Here is a 21,738-nt window from a genome sequence, read left to right on the forward strand (position 1 = left end):
AGTCTCATGAAGAATAAACATGAAATGTAATTCATATTGCTCCCTGGATACTGTTTTCATTGTCATATCCAATGGTATGCTGGATGGGATACTGTTCAACTGGAAGTTTCACTAAACTGCTGTTGAACACTATTAAAACGTTCTAATAGGTGTGACTTATTCACCGGAAGAGTCAGTAAACAAATGCAGTATAAGTGACAATATGAAAATAGAGTAACAGTAATTAGCGATGTGACACCATGAGTAATAGGAAAATTGCTTTGACCCAGTTGATGACAGTAGCAACAAAATCTAAAAAAAAAAAATTAAAAAAAAAAAAATCTATCCCAAATAAGTGGTGTTTCTATTATGACTTGTACGTTACCAAGACTTCTTGGGGTCATTGACAACATTTATGGTTGCCACAGATCCTGTTTCACTCGTGTCCTAGTCCATCTCTGTTGGGAAGCACAGTGGTAGCTGTGGTCCACTGTGTTGGCAGGACGGAAGGGGCAGGGACGGGCAGCCTGGCTGGCAGCACACCACAGCGCATCCCATCAGAAGCTACTGGGTATCGATCAGCAGGAAGTCACGGTCAGACAAGCCTCCAACAACTTTTGTCCCTTTGCAGAATACAAGCTCTCGAGCTGGAAACCCTGCTTCCTTGTGGTTTGTCAAGTTTGTACCACGACCCTTTCTGCCTCTTCAAGCACCAGGCACAGTTTTGACTGGGCTCACATACTACTTCTGGTGTTCTGCAAGTAGTTGCACAAAGGCATATCAATATCCAACCTTAAATTGATGTGTTTCCACGTTTATCCCACGCTACCGTAACTTCAGTGCCAACATTTCATAGAGCGTGGATTAATGAGAGCATAACAAAAACAAATCTGATCTGTCTGTGCATGCTTTTTGTCTTTTGAAATCAGACCACGTATGATTCTCTACTTCTGATAAAAGAGCAATGATACAATACTCAGAGCATTTTGATGCAAAAGTAGAACTATCCTTCAGTATGCACATGAAAAAACGTTTTATCTCTTTGCTGAAAAAAACATTTCCTACAAAAAAAACCCTACCAGCTGCTCTCTGATAGTCAGGCGATGTCACCAAGAACGAGTTCTTGGAAAGTCCCATTAAAAAAACTTTGGGTTTATCTCTCCTTCCTTATCCTTGCAGTGTAGGCCTCAATGGGATCCAATGGGGGCCATATCCTGGAATAAAATAATACCAAAAAGAAGGGCAAAACAAAACAAAACAACACCACCCCCCCACATTTCAGTGGATCAATATCCAACATTTCAGGGGTCCTGGATTGCTTGAACAACTGACAGGAAATACACTGGTTTCAGTGCAATAATGAAAGGTCTGATATGAGCACGTAAAAGCGAGTGTTAAACTGTGATTGCAGTATGGCATCTAGTTATAGGTTTTACAAAATAATGCAAGAATTGGAAAGGGAATGGAAAAAATATGTGAAGATTGTACAATGCAAAAAAAAATACTGTATCTTGGTTGAAGGAAGGTTAAAAAGTTATTTTGATCAAGCTACAAATACCCATAGCCAGTTTAGGAGTTGGTTGTTCTTTAGTCTTCCAAGAAAAGTAGCAATCGGGAGACAGTTTGGCAAATCAGACTAGAGGTACAGCACATGTATTCAGCACCTCTTATAATTAACCACTAGAATACCTTACAACACAGTTCACTGCCATTTTAACTCTTTGGATCTAGATTAAATTATCTGGGAAGTGCTGTAACTCAAAGAGAAATTACAGCTACCGGAGTAGCGGAGTGCTGAAGGAGCGGAGCGGGGCCCCCTCCCCAAGGACCAGCAGCCAGCCTGTGTCCGACGGCGCCGGGCTGCCCGAGCGACCGGTCCCAGCTCTCCCCGGCGGCTCCTCCCTTCTGGCCAGACGGACAGCGGAGCGCGGTCCTCAGCTCTGGCTCCGGGGCACCTGGCTCGGGGCAGAAAGCGCCCTTTTATAGGCGGCACGCAGCCGCCCCGGCTCACACCTCACACTGCGCTCCCGGAGCGAGGCACTTGTGCGCGGAGACGCACCCCCGCCTGCCCCGGCAGCCGCGCACACCCGCCCGCCGCGCTGCCCATGGCACCCCGCCGCCCGGCGCTGCCCCTGCTGCTGCTGCTGCCGCTGCTGCTGGCGGCCGGTGAGTAGAGCCGCTGCGGGCTCCGCCGGGGGGTCCGGCGGCGGGGAGCCGGTCGCTCCCAGCGGGGAAGCGGCCCCGTCCAGCGACCCCGCGCTCGCCCCTCGCCGGGCGCTCCGCAGCCTGAGGGCTGGGGCTTGTTGCGTCCGGGGGAAGGTCGGGGAGGAAAGAGCGTTAGGAGAAACGGTGGCGGGAAGGGAATACTGTGAAAGATTGTGTAAGGCGCGGGGTGTACCGCAGCGGAGCGGTGAACGCGGAGATATCGGCTGGAGCTGCGCTGACAGCCCGCCCGTTTCTCGGCTTAGATGTGCAGCACGGGAACTCTGCTGGAGGGTCTCACAGTACGTTTTAAAAGTCTATCAGTAGTGTGCAAGCGTGTTAAAAAGTCCAGTATTTAAAATCAGATTGCACGTGTAATACTGATCTTCCTACAAAGCAAATACATTTACCCATGCTCTTGTGGGTATGACAGAGCTATCTCAGAGCGCTTAAGTTACAGAGCAGTTCAGCAGCTAGGAACTGCTAGAGCTGAGATTGCCTCCAAAACCATAACCAGGTTATTCTGAAAAAACTGAGTCAGCCTTTATGAATAAGTTATGATGTGAGAATGTAATTAGAGGACCCCTGCCTCATACCTGACTACTCACTTTGCAAGTATTTAATTATTTTTTTTTGTATCCTATGTCCTATTTATTAAGCGGTATTAAAGACCAGTTGTAATAATTTACAGTCCATTTCCTCATAGGTTTTCTGATGTATTCATCAGTACAGCATCTGAATGTACTTACTTCTTTCACACTTCTGTGAAACTATAATATCATCCCTTTTTTCAGATAGGTCAGTGGGATGACACAAAAAAGCATCCACTAGTTTTAGGTTCCTGTGGTGGCACGTTAGAACCCAATTTTACCTACAACTATTTAAAATTATGTGGAACTTCAACTACTCAAAGCCTGATTCTCAATGAGTATTGCAGTAGTTTGGTACTCCAACCCCAGGATATTTAGCAGGCTGGAGCATGCTATTAGTAAATATCCATAGGCATTGTTTTAAAGTGATTAAACTAACCTCGTGCTGAACCTTTGTCACAGCTGTAAAGATAAAATCCAGCTTTCCAGAATAGCATTCACCTGCCTTAATTAAGAGATTCTTTTTTGTTTTCTTGCACTTTTTTTTTCATACATTCCTACACAGCTTGCAAATGTACTAACCCACATCTTGCAAATAGAGGGATCCTAAGGAAAAAAGCCTCAATTAATTCTTGTAACAGATTCTGTGCACAGAATGAAGCCAGGGCTGGGGGGGGAGGGGGGGGGGGGGGGGAAGAAGGCAATCACATGATTAAAGACCATAAGGTAAGGTGCTTGCATAATGGGGCCAACTTAAGGTCCCACCAAGCTCACTGCCCCAATTCTACTTCCTGACCTCAGCGTGCCCCTATTATTCCTTCTGCAATTGTGATCATCCTCCAGACTTCATGCCTTGCACGGCACAAACCTCAGAAAGAATATTAAGGAAAGCAATGAAAGACTGTTTCACTGTTTCTGCCAGCCTAGAGAGATCGTTATGGAGAGCCTGGCTCTGGTCCGATAGCTCTGAGTCAGGCATCGCAGTCACCCATTCCGTAGGCAGTGAGGAGGAAGGGAAATGCAATTTACCTGTTTCTCAATGCTTGATCCACGGTATCAAAACAGGCAAATTTATCCTTTAAGAAAATTTACCTATGACCACAGTTTGTGAAGACAGCACATTAGTAGTCTGGGCAACAAGATGAGGTGAAAAAGGCCATTCCTGGTGGTTTATGAAGCAAGAGGAAAAAATCTAAGAAAAAAAAAACAAACCCAAGAAAGAATTACAGAATAATGCATACAGTTCAAAGGTTTCCACTTCTGGCAAGATCTTGGAGATGCACCAGAAAGTCTGAAATCCAAAGTTTCAAGTTCTGAACTACTAGAGCATTATGACTGGACAAAGGAAATATCACTGTAGGAAATCTTAGACGTATTTAACATCAAAAAATGTTTATGTAGCCTCAGTCTCTGAAAGAATGGCTTAAAAATTATTTAAAACCTACAAAACATCATACACTGTATCAGCTGCTAATGATTAATGTAGTTATGTATCATAATTATGCAAAGCTGTGCATCTCAATAAAAATTTTTCCCCTCTACGCATATGAAAATGTAAGGGACTGGATAATTAAATACTATTGTAATCTAGTCAGAAAACTAGGAAAAAGGGAGAGTAGGAAGGTATAGTGGAAAACATCTCGCAAAGACATAATAATGTACAGCATTTAGCACAATCTGAACTCTCAAGAACTTATAAAGGCAACAAACCAAGACAGTATGATGAAGTTCAAACTCTCCAAACATGGCAGGGCTCCAATTTGGGCAACAGGAATTACAGTTTTAAAACCAAGCACAATGCAAATATAATGTGATTACATACTGTTGCTTTCTCTCAGGCTGTCTTTAGTGTTTACTTAATTTCAGTCTTCAGAAAGTCACTTCATGGCTTTTGATCTCTCTGTCTCAGTCATTACAATCACAAAGACAACTGGGTAGATTTGTTTGGGGTTTTTTCTTTCTCCATCTGCTAATTTATGGTGCCTAAAGTAGCCTAAGGATTGGCATGGTTTTGGTTTCCCTCCAACCTTTACTTTTAAAGCAGCTACATCACATCCAGTTAAATCTGAGTTTGCTGATGGTCTAATCGCCTGTAAGGTTTTTTCCTCTCCCAAATATCTGTCTTTAAAGTTTTCTTTCAAGAATGAGGACAGTTGAAACATTAACAAACTTACAATTCCTATTATGCAATAAACACCAGAATTAAATAGTACAGGAATATAAAAAGTCATAACAAGACTAGACTCAAATTGTCTAACTGTAAATTATTTTTGTAAACTTAGTTGGACTTATTTCCTGTGACGTCTAGATATCAAACCAATGATTTTTTCATACACATTAGAAAGCAATGAAATTACAATAAACACAATCTCGTTCCCTCCCTTTTTTTCCCACCCACAATATTGTGTTTGATAGAGCTGCACACAACCTGCATGATAAAAACAAAAAACAGATGAGACATAGAGGGACGACACTACTCTCATGAATGCATAATCAAACTTATAGGAATACTCTAGTCCATAAAGATAAATGCAAAGTCTTCATAAAAACAAACAAAACCACACAGAAAAATTTAAAAACATACCTTGATCATGAAACATCTGGAAATATGCAGAATGTCACTTCAGTCTCTGACTGTATTCCACAGAAGTTCTGATAAAATACTTTGGAAATTTTATTATGTTGCTAATACACTAATGCTACCATCACACTGATATGACTCTCATTGTTTCCATACTTCTACGTATTCTAGGATGGTCTTTTGTCGCTTTTATTAAACTCAGGTTACAAAGCTGTTGGGACAGAGACTTTTCCTTCGGTCATGTTCAGAGTATCTACAGTACAATACAGTCTTGGTGTATACCTCGATGTCCAGATGCTGAAACACAAACTGCAAGGATAAAAAGTTTATGTCCTTTTCTTTAAGTTATTTACATGGCACATTTTGCAGATTTATACTTGTGCTCTTCAGGGAGCAGACACTTCTACTTAACATGGATTTAAATCTGGCATTTGTCCAAAACTAGCAAACAATTCTCTGATGAAATCAGGAATATGACTTAGAAACTCTTAGCTTCCTCTTCGTGTCTTGTAGCTCTCCTACACCATCCTTCCCCAGTTGCCAGGAACCGAGACACAATGTAAAAATTCTTCACTTTCTTCGGGGATTTCTTCAGAATTACTAATGTCATGCAGAGCAAACCCAGCTTTGCCATTAACTACTAACATGGTTCCTTCACACATTACTGGCTAGCTGCAAGAGTCTAGCCAAATCTCACTAAACATTTGAGAGTATAAGCAGTTGCTATTTGTAATGCTGCAGCCTTATTGCAGGGTTTTTTTTTTTCAGCTGGGATTTTACTGAACCTGTACTGGGAGAGAAGATAACACTTTCAGTGCTATTGTAAAGGTATTGTCTGGTTATAGTTAAATGGATGCTTCTGCTACCCAGAGCCGAAACATATATTCAGAGCTGCAACAGAATGGGAGATGATCACGTGCCAGTTCCACAACATGACTGTTATTTTGACACCTAGAACTACAGGTTCCAAAGAGTCCACCCAGTATACCTTATGGACCCCTTGGGAAAGCACGAGAAGATCTTTTTTCTAGAAAACCTATATAACTAAACAGCAGATAATATCCTGGAATGGGAGCCATGACACAATAGACACTATTCGCTATCTTAGCAAAGAAGTTTTAGTGCCAATGGAACAGTTTTTAAACAAGACTGCAAGCGACTACATAGACAAAGAATCTTTTTTTAACTCCTCAAGGTGCAATTGCTTTTAACCAATGGCCAAAGATGCGTGTGCAAGTTTAAGCACTCTTGTTTCAACATCCTCTCTTCTCCCTAGATCATGAGCCCACAAAGCAGGAGGGAATAAGATCTGGGAGTAGTTGCCACTCAGAAAAGTACTAAATATTGCTTTAGGAAGCCTAGCTATTTTCATAAGTAAGAATTTGCTACAAACATTCTTTCTAAAGCTTTTTTACCATTCTCACCTACAAACCAATTGTATTTCTTAATGAGGTAATTTCATGAGGTGCTTAAATCCCTTTGTTTTGTGAAATTACGAGCGCTGGAGGTCACCAGCATCCCATGCATTTCAAGTTACTCAACTGTGCTGGGAACAATATTTTTCTGGCAGATCTTCCATTAACTGATTATAGTTAATCATGTGATCTATTATAATAGATTAGTCTATTAGTTAGTCTATGACAATAGATTAGATGATTATACAGATTATATATAAACTGTATAATCATATAGTTATTCTGTAGGAAAATAAATATCAAAGCCTTCAATAACAAAGTCTAAATATTTTTTCTGCTGTCTCTCTCACTGATATTATCAGTTATTAAACCTTAATGTCTTTTGCAATCTATATCCAGTACTGGAAGTAAAGGTTTATAAACTGTTCTCCTCATACCAAAATAAATCATTAGTTTAATTAGTACGACAGCTCTAATCAGCAGCCTTCCACTAATTTGTTTTGTACTCATCCAACTTCCTAAAAATTGCTGCAAATAGCTCAGAGCCTGCATTGCAAGGAAATGCTGCCCATTACCATTAAAGGTCTTTGATGCGTTAGCTCAACCTGAAGGATGACATGGAGCCCTAAAAAAAGTCATCTGGTGTCTCAACATTTACCTGCTGCCCCAGACCTACTGCTTTAGTACTGACACGAGATTGCTTAAAATGAAGTTCCTAAATACAGTCTTGTTCTGGAGAAATACTGGTGGGAATCCCTTAAAAACAAAAAAACCCAAACAAAAGGAAACAGAAAAAAAAGCAACCCTCCTTCTAATTTCCCTGGAAGTGACTCCAAACACCCACCCATTTCCCTGCTCTACACCCACCCCACCACCACCACCAGTTATTTGGCTTCTTTGCTAAAAATGAGGAAAACCAGACCCCCATCATAGAGGACATTAGAACAACCAATGTAAAGCATTACATTCTACAAAATAACAACATGGGCAAAATTGCACGTTATGATGAGGAGAAAATATGGCAACACTTACAGCATCTAATCTTAGCAGATCAGTGGACCGAGACCACAGAACACATGCTAGCCCTTGCGAGTTTTAAGACTGGAAATGACCAAAGCCTGCCACTGTATGCTGCCTCGATGGGAGGAAACCACTGCAGCTACTCAGAACGTTGTTCAGTATTCTGCTCACTGTAGATTGGGGTAAAAAAGGGACTGGGTCAAGCAGTGTGGCCCCAAAGTGTCAAAAAGAAATCTGTATTATTTTCAAGTACTGACATTCATTATCAAAGTCTAAAAAATAAAAACTATCTTATATCTGCATGTTTGATTCAATAAAAAATAAAGAGTTTTTCTTCCACAGTTTATAAAGGCACTTTCGGGGAAGCCCATTTTAGAAATCGAAGAGGAATTCTTGAATTAGCCGGAGCCATTAGATGTACTACAGGACGATCTCCCTTTGCTTACCTACGTTATGGATGCTACTGTGGCCTGGGAGGAAGAGGATGGCCCAAGGACAGAGTAGACTGGTAAGAGTAACTACTTATTTGAGTAATTAAGTGCTGAATATATGCAGATGACAGAGTGAAAGGACTAAAAAAAAAACATGAATTAGGCCTATTTAACACCAGTAAGGGAACTGAGTTTAAACATACCTCAGACTGTGAAGAAACTCTGAAGCATTAAAATTGTGATACTGTAGATCTACATGAATCCTACTTGCCGTTAACTCAAACTCTCATTGCATTAATATTGGATTCACAGTACAATTGAGTTTCTTTGCTGCTGCTGTTTGGCCAAGAGCTGAAGAACTAAAGTCTTCTTGGAGAAGCTTTAATGCTCAAACATTCAAGCTATCTTTAAAAGTAAAAATTAAAAAAAAAAAATTGCAAGTGAAAAATCTCTTGATGCTACTACCACCCATCCCATTTTATTAGTATTCAAAATAATACATAGAAAATTATGCAAAGGTCAACCTGCTGAAAAATATCTGCTGAATAAAAGGAATTATGAATTGTTACTAAAATAATTCTAAAAACAGACTTTTGTATTTAGTGCTAAATCCCATCATATTGACTACCAGCAATTTAATTTATAATTGAACATTAGCTGACAGGAAGATGATTTTCTGATTATAGTAGTTAAAGAAAGGTTTTATATTTTCAAATTTATCATTATATATATCATTTCTCCACTGTATGTGACATCTCAAGTTCTGACTTACCAGACAGATATATTGTAAATTAAAAGGAAAACAAATGTTTGATACATTTAGGGTAGAATTTATGGAAAGTTCAAATCTGATTTTTTTTTTTTTGCATAAAGATTCTAGTTGTGATGAGAACTAAAACCTTTACAAACTTTGACTACATATTTCAAGTTTTTGGATGTGTAATCTGTTATTTTAAAGACAATTTTGTAGAATGCAGTTGCTACTTTAATGACTGGGACTACATACAAAAAGAAGGGACTGTTATTAGTTCTGGTCATCTGTATGGAGAATCTGCAATTTGCCGGTCTTTCATTATAGGCCATTTTTTCACTTTGTAAAAGTCCCACAGTAGTAAGAAGCTGCTTCTTCACAAAGCATGGTTAGCTATTTGTGGTCTGGGTTTTAATAGCTACAGAATGTTAAGAACAAGCCAGAAGTGAGTGTCCTTACTCTACTGCATTTGAGCGGAATCAAGAATTGCACCAACTGAATGCAGAGACAAACATTCTTACCAAGTTTGATTTCTTAAAGTTTTGAGCTACGTTGTGGGCTGTTTACATTCAAAATTATGCCTGAAAACAAGTTAAGTGAAAATACAGAAATACTTAATCTGAAGTAAGAACGTCTGTAATAGAATTATTCAAATAAAGTTATTGCAATTTAGATTTTTGCCTGCCACTTATAAAAATAAACTTCCAAATAGAGACAATCATACATTGCTTTCACAAGATAAAACGTAAAATCCTTAATCCTTAAGCATCTATTTTTATTTAAAATGCTTAAAAGAAGACTAAAGTAATTCCAAGAATTTTTGTAAACACACGAAGATAGAGTATGCTATGGCAAAAGAAGGCATATTTGCTAGTTTATTTACCTGGGTACTGCTACAAGGACTCGCTAGAAGTTGATTTATTTTTTTTATTTCTGTGCATGAAACGGATGTATTGAGCTACTTCACGGGCATGTGCTGTTCAACTACAACATACTGCAGGACCTTTAAATGGAGACTTGTGTGGAGTTACCAACTAATTATTTAATAAGCATAGGAAAAAACAGTAATTGGAAGTGAGAGCTCACAGCATTAACTTTTTCTATTGCAGACATAAATTCCTCAGGCAATCTAAACACCGTCTAAACATCATGTGCCTACTGTAATATATTAGACGGTTTTAGGCTAGCAGGAGGACACTGAATGACTGAATGCAAAGACCTCACCGATACATCCTGTTCTACCACTGAGACAAAAAAAAAAAAAGAAAAAAAAAGAGTATAGTTTGCAGCAAACACCTACAAGCTATCTAATTTCAGATCCTTGTTACCTTCCTTACTTGCTATTCTGGGTTTGCAGTGACTCTAGACTAGAAGAGTAATTCTTTTTTTAAGCATTAAAATATGCCATTAATGCTTACTTGTATGTTCAGTTCCACAATGTGATAGAAAGTCTATGAATTCATTGTCCCAGTTATGACAAGAACAATTTTGAAATCATCTTTTTCGGCAATTTTCCAAATTTTCTCATGATACTGAGCAAACAATTTTAGTTATACTATGACGTTAAACAGCACCCATGCCTATTCACCACTGAACATTCCACCCGCCCGCAGCTTTTCTGCCACCATCTAAGGACTTTGCTATGAGACATTTATGATAATATGCTACAGCCTAACAAATCTTCTTGTGCCTTTCCAATTACTAACTGTTACAACAGCATCAATAACTGGCAGAAAAACACATCATTCACTATCTGACAGGCTTCTGGCACTTAATCTTTTTCTTGGAAGGTGCTAGGAGAGAGGCATACCCACATAATAGTTTACTGTGTTTAAAACTGAGAATACTTTATAAAGGTTCCTTGTATTTTCATCTATGAGGAAGTGTATCAAGCATTTTTTCCAGGTGATCTATTAAACAATTGCCCTCTCTTTACTCCTGAGCAGGTAACTGTACATTCGCATATGTTGACTTTTATAATTTCACAGCCTGTAGAAACACGCTGATAAAATCCATCCAGATTATGTGACCATAAATCACCACAGTACGAATTAAGGCAAGCCCATCTCTGTTACTCTCAGGTGCTGCTTTAACCATGACTGCTGCTATGGTAAGGCAGAACAAGCAGGTTGTCACCCAAAGACAGAAAGTTACCACTGGGAATGTGAAGACAACACTGCTGTCTGTGGTGAGTGAACAGTTCTAATTTTTGGGTAGTGGAGAGTTTTTTGTTGTTTTTTTTTGTGTGCGTGTGGTTTTGTTTGTTTGTTTTTTTGGGTTGTTTGTTTTGTTTTGTTTTTTACTTCCACCGAATTGTCTCACTGACTTCATAGAAAGACATTTTCTTCATTAACTGTAAAATTCTTATTTTAGCATCCTTCCTTTTGTGACTTTTTTGCCAGGGTAAGTTGTGCCTCCAGAAAGCACAGCTGTGCCAACCAACTGCATGCAGTTTCTTCTTCTTAATCCCCACCTCCTGTTATACATAAACAAACATAATTCTCATCTACAAGCTTCTATTGCCCTTTCAGAAAAACTACCACCCCCCCCCCCTTTTTACTTGACATTTACATATGTTGAAGAACTCACGTTATGCTTCTCCCTGCAAGTCTCCAAATGGAAAGCAAGTACAAACAGGAGGCAAGAAAATTAAAATTGTTTAAAAAGGATCCTTTTTATACTTAGTAGAAAATATTTCACACCATTTATAAGTTTATGATGGACAAATTTTTGGCATACTTACCACTGATCTGTTGCACAGCCCACCGCTAGTAGCTGCAATTTATGAATGAATTCACAATTACAACTTACAATTTCAAACACTGAAGTAATAAAATATTTGATTAGTATGTTTATTTATGAAAATAACATGTCCAGGCCATAAAATGTTAATTTGAAAATATTTACATAATTAGTATATAAATTGCAACAGATGGCCGACCACATCTTGATAAATCTTGTTTGATTGCTCCGAAATATGAGGAGGACAGAAATATCAAACAAACAAAAAATATTTAACAGGAAAAAGCAGCATTTCTTTTACATTACTTGTTCACAACCCCCAAAGTTTTAGGAAATATTTTCCAATACACTTCAAAGACTTTTTGAAACCGTAACTTCTCACAAGCCCCTAAAATTTGCAGAGGTTTTTGTTGTTGTTGTAGGTTTTGGGTCTGTTTTGTTTTCTAAATCAGGTGCTAGGTCAAAGTCACTTTGCATGTAATTTTATGCTACTACCTAGAATGCAAATCAGCTTGAGAATTGGTTATTATTTGCACCACAAAAATGCAGACCCCTATATAAACTTGTTTACAAAAATGAGTGTGAGTTTCTGACTACCATAGTTTAGAGGCAACACAATAGGCCATTCAGAGAAAACACAAAAACCATTCATTTCATAACTCAATTTAGAATTTGCCTGACCTGAAATCAAATGAGTTTTTGACACTATTTCTTTTCCTCCTTTTCATCCAGCCTTCGCTTTGCCCAAGTGTCTACCTCATGCAGAATCTCCACTTGCTAATTTCCTCCTCTGCTTCAGAAGTACTAAGCGTCTTGTCTCTCAAACTATCTCTTTAACTGTCAAGTTACAATCCACCTCTATTTGGCTATAAAGGTTCTGCTCCTGTTCCAGTGCAGAAGCTGACAACGTTTTAAAATACTGCCCAAGACAGTAGGCATGTCATCAAGAAACAAAGCTGAAACAAAGTCCCTAGTGTACCATGAAGAAGATTAAGTTTGGAGCAATAACAAAAAAATGAATTAACGTTCTCAATTAATGTTTGTTTTGTTTGTTTTTTTTTATCCTATCATGTTGTTTATGCTACTTACGGTATTGAGTATTTCTCAGGGTAACTAGTTTAAGCATCAACATACCTACATTAAGAATGCTTCCATTTCATAACAGAATTTGAGTTTATTCACAAAACTGAACACTTGTTCTGCTCCTAGACAAATCTCAAGCAGAGATTCAGCCTAGCTTTCAAAATGTTAAATACTCAGACAAAATATAATCAAGGATTTTTCAGTTTACAGACAGTTGCAGAGAGAAACACCACACATTTCAGGGTTGGCAAAACAAAACCAAAATATATTGCTGTAGAAGAAAGTGTTCATGCCAAGAAGAAACGTTCATGCCAAGAAATCTGTTAAGTTACACCACCATAATTATAAAACAAATATGGCCAGACATGGATTTTATCATCCTTAAACACACTTTACCTAAATTCTTACTGAATGCCTTAATATAAAAGGTGGGCAATTTAAGCTGAACATTGAACATCTTTGCATCCCTTATTTCATGTATACAATTTTAATGCTACATCCTTTAGTACATTAAAGCATATGTGAAATGGAAAATACCTTCCCAAACTCAAGTTTCACTAGAGCAACAGGGCAGGCAGGGAGGGTCACATGCCACTTTTTAAAAAGGAATCAGTTATCAGAGTTCCATTATTAAAGAACGTGAAGAAGAGTATTTAAGTCTTTATCTGATTATTATATTTTCACCCGACGAGACAGTTCTACTGATTATCAGTTGTTGCTAAACCAAACCATGCTTGTATATTCTCTGTTGCTGAGATGTCCTAGCATAGAGCTCTGTCTAAAGAACACAAAAGAACTAAGTCTTATGAAAGCTCAGTACAGTTCCTATTGCACTTGAATTGTCAGAGCCATTCATTTGGCAAATATGGAATGTGAGGTAGCAATTCTTGGTATTCCATTTGAGATTTTTAATTACTTCAGACTAACATCAAACTTTGTGTTTTCTTTCAGAATCACTAGAAGACAAATGTCAAAAAATGGCATGTGAATGTGACCGTGAAGCTGCCAAATGTTTTTCTAGAGCTCCCTATCATACAAAATACCTTTTGTGGCCAGACTTTATGTGTGGTGAGATTCAGCCTTTGTGTAGGTATTAGATATACGACATCAGTGTTCATGAAAACTTCATATGTATTTAAATCTAAATCTAAAGTGACTCTAGTCACTAGTGACAACAAATGATTTTCCACCTCAGCCTCTCCACCCCAGAATGGCCAAAGTAAATATTTATCCTCTTATTTACCTTCTACAGTGCACAGACTAAAAGCAAATTCATTAGTTCTATGTAATTTTTTATTGACTAAATAGGAATTTGAGTTTATCAGATTAAGGAATAACTGACTTAAAATTAATTTTGATTATATTTAGATTCACAGATTTTTCAGATTTATAGTATCATTCACTGTGAACTTTTCACACACACCCTCCCCTCCACTGGCTATAAGATGCAAATCAAACTTTTTCACTAACATTAACCTTAACATTTGTTAACTTTGAACTGAAGAAATGCATGAAGTGACAGTGTCAGCACAAAGAGCCCTCTCATCTGTATTAAACTTATTGTGAAGCCTAATTAAACTTTTGCATCTCATTCACCTTAAGTAGTCCTACCTGTATTAAAAAATGGCTAATATAATTCTTTTTTTCTTTCTTACTTTTTAAATACAGTTTTCTAGAGAAATTTTCCTTACTCTGTGTACACCTTGAGTTTCCTGTGGGCACAGGGAGAAGTTCTACCCTTAAAACTTCAGAGCCAGATTTGAAAGTGTAAATGCAAACCATCACCAAGACAGAAATATGAAAAAAGTAGCAGTCATTGAGACCAACTGCCTTTCCCATAAGTGTTTGATCTTGGACAGCATGAGTTTGCAAAGATCAGAAGTGTATACACCTCCTAAGGCTGTAAAGATGGTTTTAGCTAGGGTCACTTCATAGTTTTTTGAAACCTTTTAGGAAGAAAAATCAGTAACGTGGATTGCTAATACACTTTTTCATAAACTGCTAAAATTAGCAGTTTAAGAACCAGCAGTGTCTTATGCCTACTTTCACCCTCCTCAACTTACTTAAAGATGCAGGGCTACAGAACAAGTTTGCACAAGTCAAATCTAATGACGAGTACTTTAATATAAAAAATAATAATAACACTTCTTTAGGTAGGATGAAGTTTTCAAGAGATCTTTAATCTTTAAAAATATTCATAGGCAAACTTAAAGTTCATATTAATGATACAAATGAAAAAAAAAAACAAACCACAAACCAATGTAGAATGCAAGGGGACAAAGCTCTTGAAAATCTTAACTTCTGCTTCAGTCAAAAAACATACATTAATAAACGACAATCCTGTTTAGAGAAAATAACTTTCCAGTCAATATTTGCTCACAGATCTAGATACACGTTATATTGCAGTAAGATGCAATTACAGTGTCAGGTTACTTTTCCAAAATAATCCTTTTTAATTAAAGAGATAACTCTGAATTTAAGAATTAGCAACAGACTTCAAGAGGAGAGCATTAAAGAAGCTACTGATGAAGTCTAAGAGATCTAAATAAAAAATTTTGAATGGCAATCACCATATTTTCCAAAATACAGGAAAACTCAAGCAGTCTTTGCCTTCAACGGCAAGCATTTTGGAACAAACTCTACTGTGAGACTGTGTATTGACAGTCACAACTTTCCACGTAAAGCAAACTGAAAACACTGAAGTACTTTCAATATCAAGTCTATCCAGGAAAAGCTTTCCTTTGGCAAACTTAAGTTGAGGAACACATTGCCAGTATGAAATGTTAAGTTAAAAAAGAAATCATAAAAAAAAAAAAAAAAAAAAAAATCACTGTAGCTGTTCAGAAGACACTAATTTTAAGGCAGGCTTGAAAATAACCAGAACGGTCAAGACAGACCAGAACGCTCAAGACAGAATAAAGAAGTTTGATTTGATGAAAAATAGGGTAACGTGACTGTATAAGTTTTACATGGCTAAATCAGGAATGTAATTGTTTTTTCTTTTGAATAGAAAATTGTTTTCAGATAATAAAGCCCATCCTCAGATTTGGAATCAGCTGGTTTAAGAGTAACTTACCTTAAGGCTTTTTTGTATGTTTAAATTAACATAATCCACCACTTTCACTGCCACATATATAAAAAATAAAAGCAAAGCTTATTTCAAATGTCCAGTTTTAGAAGCTAAACAGCTCAGAAGTTCCAATGTCAGTCACTGCACTTGTGTCTCCAGACGCCTTACTTCTTTAACAACAAGATCAATATTTATAATTGGATTAAAGTACAAGGCCCAGTAAAACAAACAATTGCAGACAAACTGAGGAATAAAAGGCCAAAAAATGGCAACAAAAAGACCCTGGGTTGAGACTTTCCAGAAATGTCTCCACATTCTGTGAGGAATAGTCCTGTGAAAAAGGAAAGGGAGAAGCTTAGAGGAACTTCTTGATTTTTTTTATCCATTCTAAGAAAAGCTAGTATGTACTACAGCCTTAAATTATTTAGCTCTTACTCAGGTGCCTGTAAAACATCATTTTGCGCTCAAAAAAATCTTAAAATACAGTAATAGTAGATTTCCTATGAGGAAGCATTAAGTCAATTTATTCAGACCACAAGGCACAGCAAGTTAAAGTGGTCAAATTCCAGATTTGTCATAGATTATTCCCATGTATCCTGTTGTCTTTTGAACATGTTCTGCCCCCTAGCTGCTGGCAGAGAAAGAGAAAACCCAGTATAAAAACAAGAATTTCTCCTATGCAAGTTCTAAAACCTGTAAATAAAAGATCACAGCAATTATGAAGTAATATTAATATGCTTAAATTAAGGCTAAAGCAGGAATTGAAAATAGCAATTTTGATCACCTATCAGAAATAATATCAGTGTAACTAAACTTACTTATGATCCTGAGGACTCATCCTTTAATAACTATACTGTAAGCATATCATGACAAAATTCTTATGTATTTAGTTCTCAGCTGACAGCTAATACCAGTTGCCATAAAAGGCAATTCTCAAGGTAACAGTTAATATTTACCCAATGGTTAAGAACCTGCTTATTACCGTTACTGCATTTGCTACAACTGGTCAGTAAATCCAGCTGTAGGAAACCCTTTCAAGTATTCACAGAAATAAAGATATTCAAGAGTGAATACTAGTATATCTGCAATTCAGATTCGCATATTCTTATTAGCCTCAGAGTTGCGGTTAGACACTGTCATTTCAGTGAGCAACTGTGAAATCTTAAGACTGTTACTTTCTGTTTATAAGGCCATGTACTTCCTACCCTTTTCAACAAGCTCAGTAAGACTTACTTCAATTCTCTTCTTGACCAGAGCCTCCAAAAGGAGAATAATTCCAGAACAGAGAGCAACATGGCATTTACAATTATAAATCTTGATGTCCAGTAGTGCACATCCAGCCAATCCCAAGCAAATTCAGCTATCAACTGGTATGGCAAAAATAAGTACTTCACAATGAATTCTCTCCACTGTTTCCAAGAAGGATCTTTAAGGTCCTGTAAATTAGGATAAAAAGACTGTTAATCAATTTCTTATTAAACACACACAATACTGGCTTATTTCCACTACTCTTCTGTTGAAAAAATTTTTTTTTTCATACACTGAAAGCAGTAATTTATCTTTACTATACTTTGGTAGATAATACTATAACCCAGTAATTTTCATTAGATTAGAATAAAACATCACAGACAGCCAGACCTTATAATGCCATTTGTTAAAATACAGGTATTTTGAGTGAACAGCCTTTCTATAGTCATGTGAACTTCAAAAAAAACAATTTCACAGATTTAGAGTCTTAAAAGCCTTAAATCATTCTTATTAACAGCAATGGTCACAACACTGGTGATCACATACAACAAAAATCAAGGAACCACTGACTTCGTAGGACTTTTTTTTTTTAAGTTGTATTGTAAAGAGATGAAATGGTGAATAATTACATCATGTGTTTTTATGCTGCTTAGTCTTAAAATGCTTCTAACTAAAGCAAGTAGCGTATTTAATGTTTTGAACACTTACTAGTAGTTTTGTGACAATATCTTCGTACTTGTCTTCTTGCGTAGGGCAAATTGTATGCATGAAAGGTAGGAAAGCTTCTGCGTAATCAAACAAATATAGGTATAACATACTGAGTCTTGGAGAACTCTTCAGTGCATACAGAAGAAAGAGTGATTTTCCTGGATTTACTGCCTGAAATATAACATTATCAAGTTTCAAACAATGAAAAAATAAAATGAAAGGGACGTAGCAGTTCTTACATTTTTCTGACCATCATTTTTCAAATACAACAGTTCATTAAAATGAGCAGTTTTTACAAGGGTAATTCTACTACCTTAACATTCCTCCTGACTTTAAGAGAATTTTCTTTTAAAGTTATTATTTTAAAAATACTTAATATACATGATGGACTTTATATAAAATTTACCTTATATTCCCAAAGGTTCTGTGGTGGTTTAACGCCTAAAGTTTTCACACATTCCAGTTCTGCCATAATAGCTTTTCTATGGTTACTGTTCTCTATACTGTAAGGCTCTTTTGTGAAATCCTCCTCTGTCAGTGTTAGAAGGAGTCTACAGAAGCAGAAGAATTCAGAATGTAAACAGTGCCTCTTCACCAAAAAGATATGACTACCAAATTAGCAATTACATACTGAAACAATAAGCTACTGATAGAAGGTATCACCTTTTGGATTACATTCCATATCAAGTGTTCTGAATCAACTGCGTCTCAGAGCCTGGGTTTTAAATATCCTTCTTTTCAAGTTTTCTCTTGCCTGCTTTCAGCATGCAAATTTATCAGCTTGTTGGCTATTATTGAACACAGTTCTTCAGTACTTCACAGATCTAGTCTGGCCTCCTGAAATCAAACCTAGAGCTCTTGGGTGGAATGCAACAATGCATATAGCATATGCATATTTTCACAAGAAAGAAAAGGTGGGAGGGGTGGATAATACGTTAGTAGAATTTTACTTTCAGTATCATTTCAGTCTGCATTGTCAGCATTTAAAAAAGTTCTTATAAAATTTTCAGTTAACTTGCTTAGTATCTACTACTGAAGTTTTCAACTACAAGTGTTAAAACTTCCCCTGAATTTTATTCTGATACGTCAACAGAATATTCCCACAATCTATGGAAAGAAGCATGGTCATTTCACCATATACCGTCCCCAATGAAAGCTATCCAGTAGTCCAATCAAATGATAGCTGTTCTTGACAATTAGGTCTCTCACCTTCCATTCACTTTCTCCAGTAAAAATCTTTCTTTATAATGTGAAGCCCATGGGCCTAGCTGCTCTAGCCAAAGTATCACTTCCTCAGCAGTCCATTTAGCAACTGGCTTGTGGACAAGAAGATCTTCTTCAAATTCTCTGCTACTCCAGTGATATCCAAGTAGAACTACCTATAGGTAGATTTAAAATAAAAAAAAAAAAAAAAAGGGAAGAAAAAGAAAAAAAGAGATCCTTTACCTGCAAAGCAGATATATTAACGATATAAATAAACACGCATTAAGGGGCGTGACATGTAGAATCTTCCATTTTATGGACCCTAGAACATTCAGGTTATAAGAAAGTATCTTGAAGTTTTACCCAATTTGTCTAACTTCCATTTCCTGTATATTGCAATTGTAGTTCCTGCCAGACAACTCTGAATGGTACTTTTTTCACTCTGCTCAGCTGAAGTCTCTTCTGTGCTGACGACCTTTTATGTGCATGTAATTTAAGTATATTTGACTGCATGCTTGTGAAGTAAATATGGAAAACCAACCAGATGAAACTTACTGCTACACAAGTTAAAGCTGTCAGAACGCCTGAGAAAAACCCTCCTCCTCGAGGATTAATTCTTCCTGTATTCGGAACTGTAGGGATCTGGTCATTCCCATATTTTTGGAAGGTTGCTAAGCTGCGTGCTACATCACTGTTTTGTTGAATATCTTCTTTTCTTTGTTCAATGGCATCAGAAAATAGCTTTTCAATAACATCCCTAATGGGAAAAATATTTGTCATTGTACTACAACCATTTAGGCTTAACATTCAGAAAAGGGACTAATTTTTGGATTTTTGTTTTCTAGCCTCTACAAAAGACCGTCATCTTTGAAAGAAAACATTAGTTATTAATATTTAGTGAAGTTAAGCTTAAATCAATTACTTCCAAATAACGTTTTCCTTAGCTTCTAAAGATAGAGGAAGTTAAAATATCACATTAAAACAATAAAAATTCTTCTTATACAAAACTAGAATTGTGTGTGCTACTGGCAAGCCTTGATTACTCAAAAATGCTAAGCAAAAGACAACATAAAAGCCTCTCATCAATCCTACCATCTATTTATTAAAATACTATTAACCTCAGATAAAATATTATTAACAGAAGAACTTGTGGGTAATTCAAGACAGCAAATTGATATTTCTAGCTTTGTTCTGCAATAAGATCACATTTCTTCCTAAAAAGAATTCCTATTACAGAAATAATTACACAATTATCAAAGATAATTTTAACTTAGAATTATTAGGAAACAACCAGTTGTATTAAAACATGCAAGTGTCTCAATACTATAAAAGGATCCCTCCTCTCCATCCCCCCAAAAATTCAGAAGGGGGGGAAAAAACAAAACAAAACAAAACCCAAAACAAAGCCAACCAACCCACCCCTTAGTTCCATGCAGGAAAATGCGCTTTAACAATTCAGTACAAGGGCAGAACATGAAAGACTTCAGGATTTAAATGTTCTTGCAACAGTTCAGATTACCAATAAATTATGAAAATATGCAGCAAACTAATTTTGGTGGTTTTAGAAATCCAAAAATGGCATAGTACACTCACCTGAGTAGGATGTTGACTTTGGGGAATCCTTCCCATTTTTCTCTGCATTCAGGGCATTCATTCTTCTTGGAAGACACCCACCACAAGGCTAGGCAATGTCTACAGAAACTATGCCCACAGTTCAGGGTGGTGGGATTGACCAGAATGTCGTAACAGCAGTGGCAAAGGAACTCACTAACTGATATCTGCCGACCAATCTTAGGAGCAGCATGTGTTTCAACTTTTGCCCTCTCTGCTTCACCTTGTAAAGTCCTATCTTCTTCCATTTTCTTTTATGCCTTATGCATACAGAAAGCTCTCTTAGATCTTCAAACTGGGTAAGGTGTTACTTCTGCAAAGCAATAACATAAACTTCATTAAAAAAAAGTTACTACAGAAGTTTAGAATTGCAAGCAGTATAATTTACCATTGTAATTCTTTTGTCGCTCTGATGGTTTTAAACTTAACTAACTTAGCTCTCCCCAAAATGAACACGATCCTCTAGTTTTTCAAGAACATATTCATTGCAAACTACAATCAAAACCAGACTCTCGATGTAAACAGCTGGGCTCAATCTCCCTATATTTTCTTTTCCTGGGTTACATAACACATGAAAGTGAAACAAAAACCCTGACTATGATTCAGATTACTTTTGTCAGTATCTTTAGTCAAGGTTTTACTAAAGGACACCAATGAAAAGAACTATCATTAGAAAATACCATCAGAGAATACAAAAATAAAACACCAGTATAACGTAATGATCTAATTTACTCCATCACTATTCTCTCCAAGCATATGGAATAAAACATTACTAACAAAGGTCAATGTTACATATTGCTGGGCAACGCTAAAAAAAAAATAATCAATCCACAAAGTCATATGCTTCAGAATCATGAGGGACTGATCTGCTTGCCACCTCAGTGAAGGACTGAACTCTGTATTGTATTAGCTTTACTGGTAATTACTCTTTGCTAGTATTTCAGAAAATGCGCAAACAAGAAGAGTTGAAGATTGTTCCAAGCTTACAAAAAAATATAAACCTATTTGCTTGATGTTCCTACTATATTCTCTCAGATTGCTGTATCTAGATTCTTAAGAAAAACACTGATCCAGATTATGTATGTACCAGTCCTGCTATGTTAG

General features: G+C 36.9%; 2 protein-coding genes across 2 annotated transcripts; one reads left to right on the forward strand and one right to left on the reverse strand.

The window, feature by feature from the left end:
* Positions 1–2,084: 2,084 nt before the first annotated feature.
* Positions 2,085–14,032, forward strand: PLA2G10 (phospholipase A2 group X; the record flags this gene model as incomplete). The annotated part of the gene is made up of 4 exons (XM_082490576.1): positions 2,085–2,145; positions 8,130–8,295; positions 11,051–11,157; positions 13,746–14,032. The coding sequence occupies 4 exons, from the start codon at positions 2,085–2,087 to the stop codon at positions 13,889–13,891; spliced, it is 480 nt and encodes a 159-aa protein (XP_082346702.1). The 3' UTR covers positions 13,892–14,032.
* A 921-nt stretch (positions 14,033–14,953) lies between these two features.
* On the reverse strand, positions 14,954–20,928 carry BFAR (bifunctional apoptosis regulator). Its single transcript, XM_082490808.1, has 7 exons — positions 20,617–20,928; positions 19,579–19,780; positions 19,030–19,199; positions 18,227–18,371; positions 17,821–17,991; positions 17,098–17,300; positions 14,954–16,195 (listed from the first exon to the last, which is right to left on the reverse strand). The coding sequence occupies exons 1-7, from the start codon at positions 20,880–20,882 to the stop codon at positions 16,003–16,005; spliced, it is 1,350 nt and encodes a 449-aa protein (XP_082346934.1). The 5' UTR covers positions 20,883–20,928; the 3' UTR covers positions 14,954–16,002.
* Between the last annotated feature and the right edge of the window lie 810 nt (positions 20,929–21,738).

Source organism: Vanellus vanellus (genome assembly GCF_965231255.1).
Source record: "Vanellus vanellus genome assembly, chromosome: 14".
NCBI classification, from domain to species: domain Eukaryota; kingdom Metazoa; phylum Chordata; class Aves; order Charadriiformes; family Charadriidae; genus Vanellus; species Vanellus vanellus.

Bases quoted from the DNA above. Each gene is read 5' to 3' on its own strand.
- BFAR (XM_082490808.1), bottom strand. From the start codon at position 20,882: ATGGAAGAAGATAGGACTTTACAAGGTGAAGCAGAGAGGGCAAAAGTT. The intron at 19,781-20,616 runs GTGAGTGTACTA...TTTTCCCATTAG, and splicing joins AAAGTCAACATCCTACTCAG to GGATGTTATTGAAAAGCTAT. The intron at 19,200-19,578 runs GTAAGTTTCATC...ATCTACCTATAG, and splicing joins CAGCTTTAACTTGTGTAGCA to GTAGTTCTACTTGGATATCA.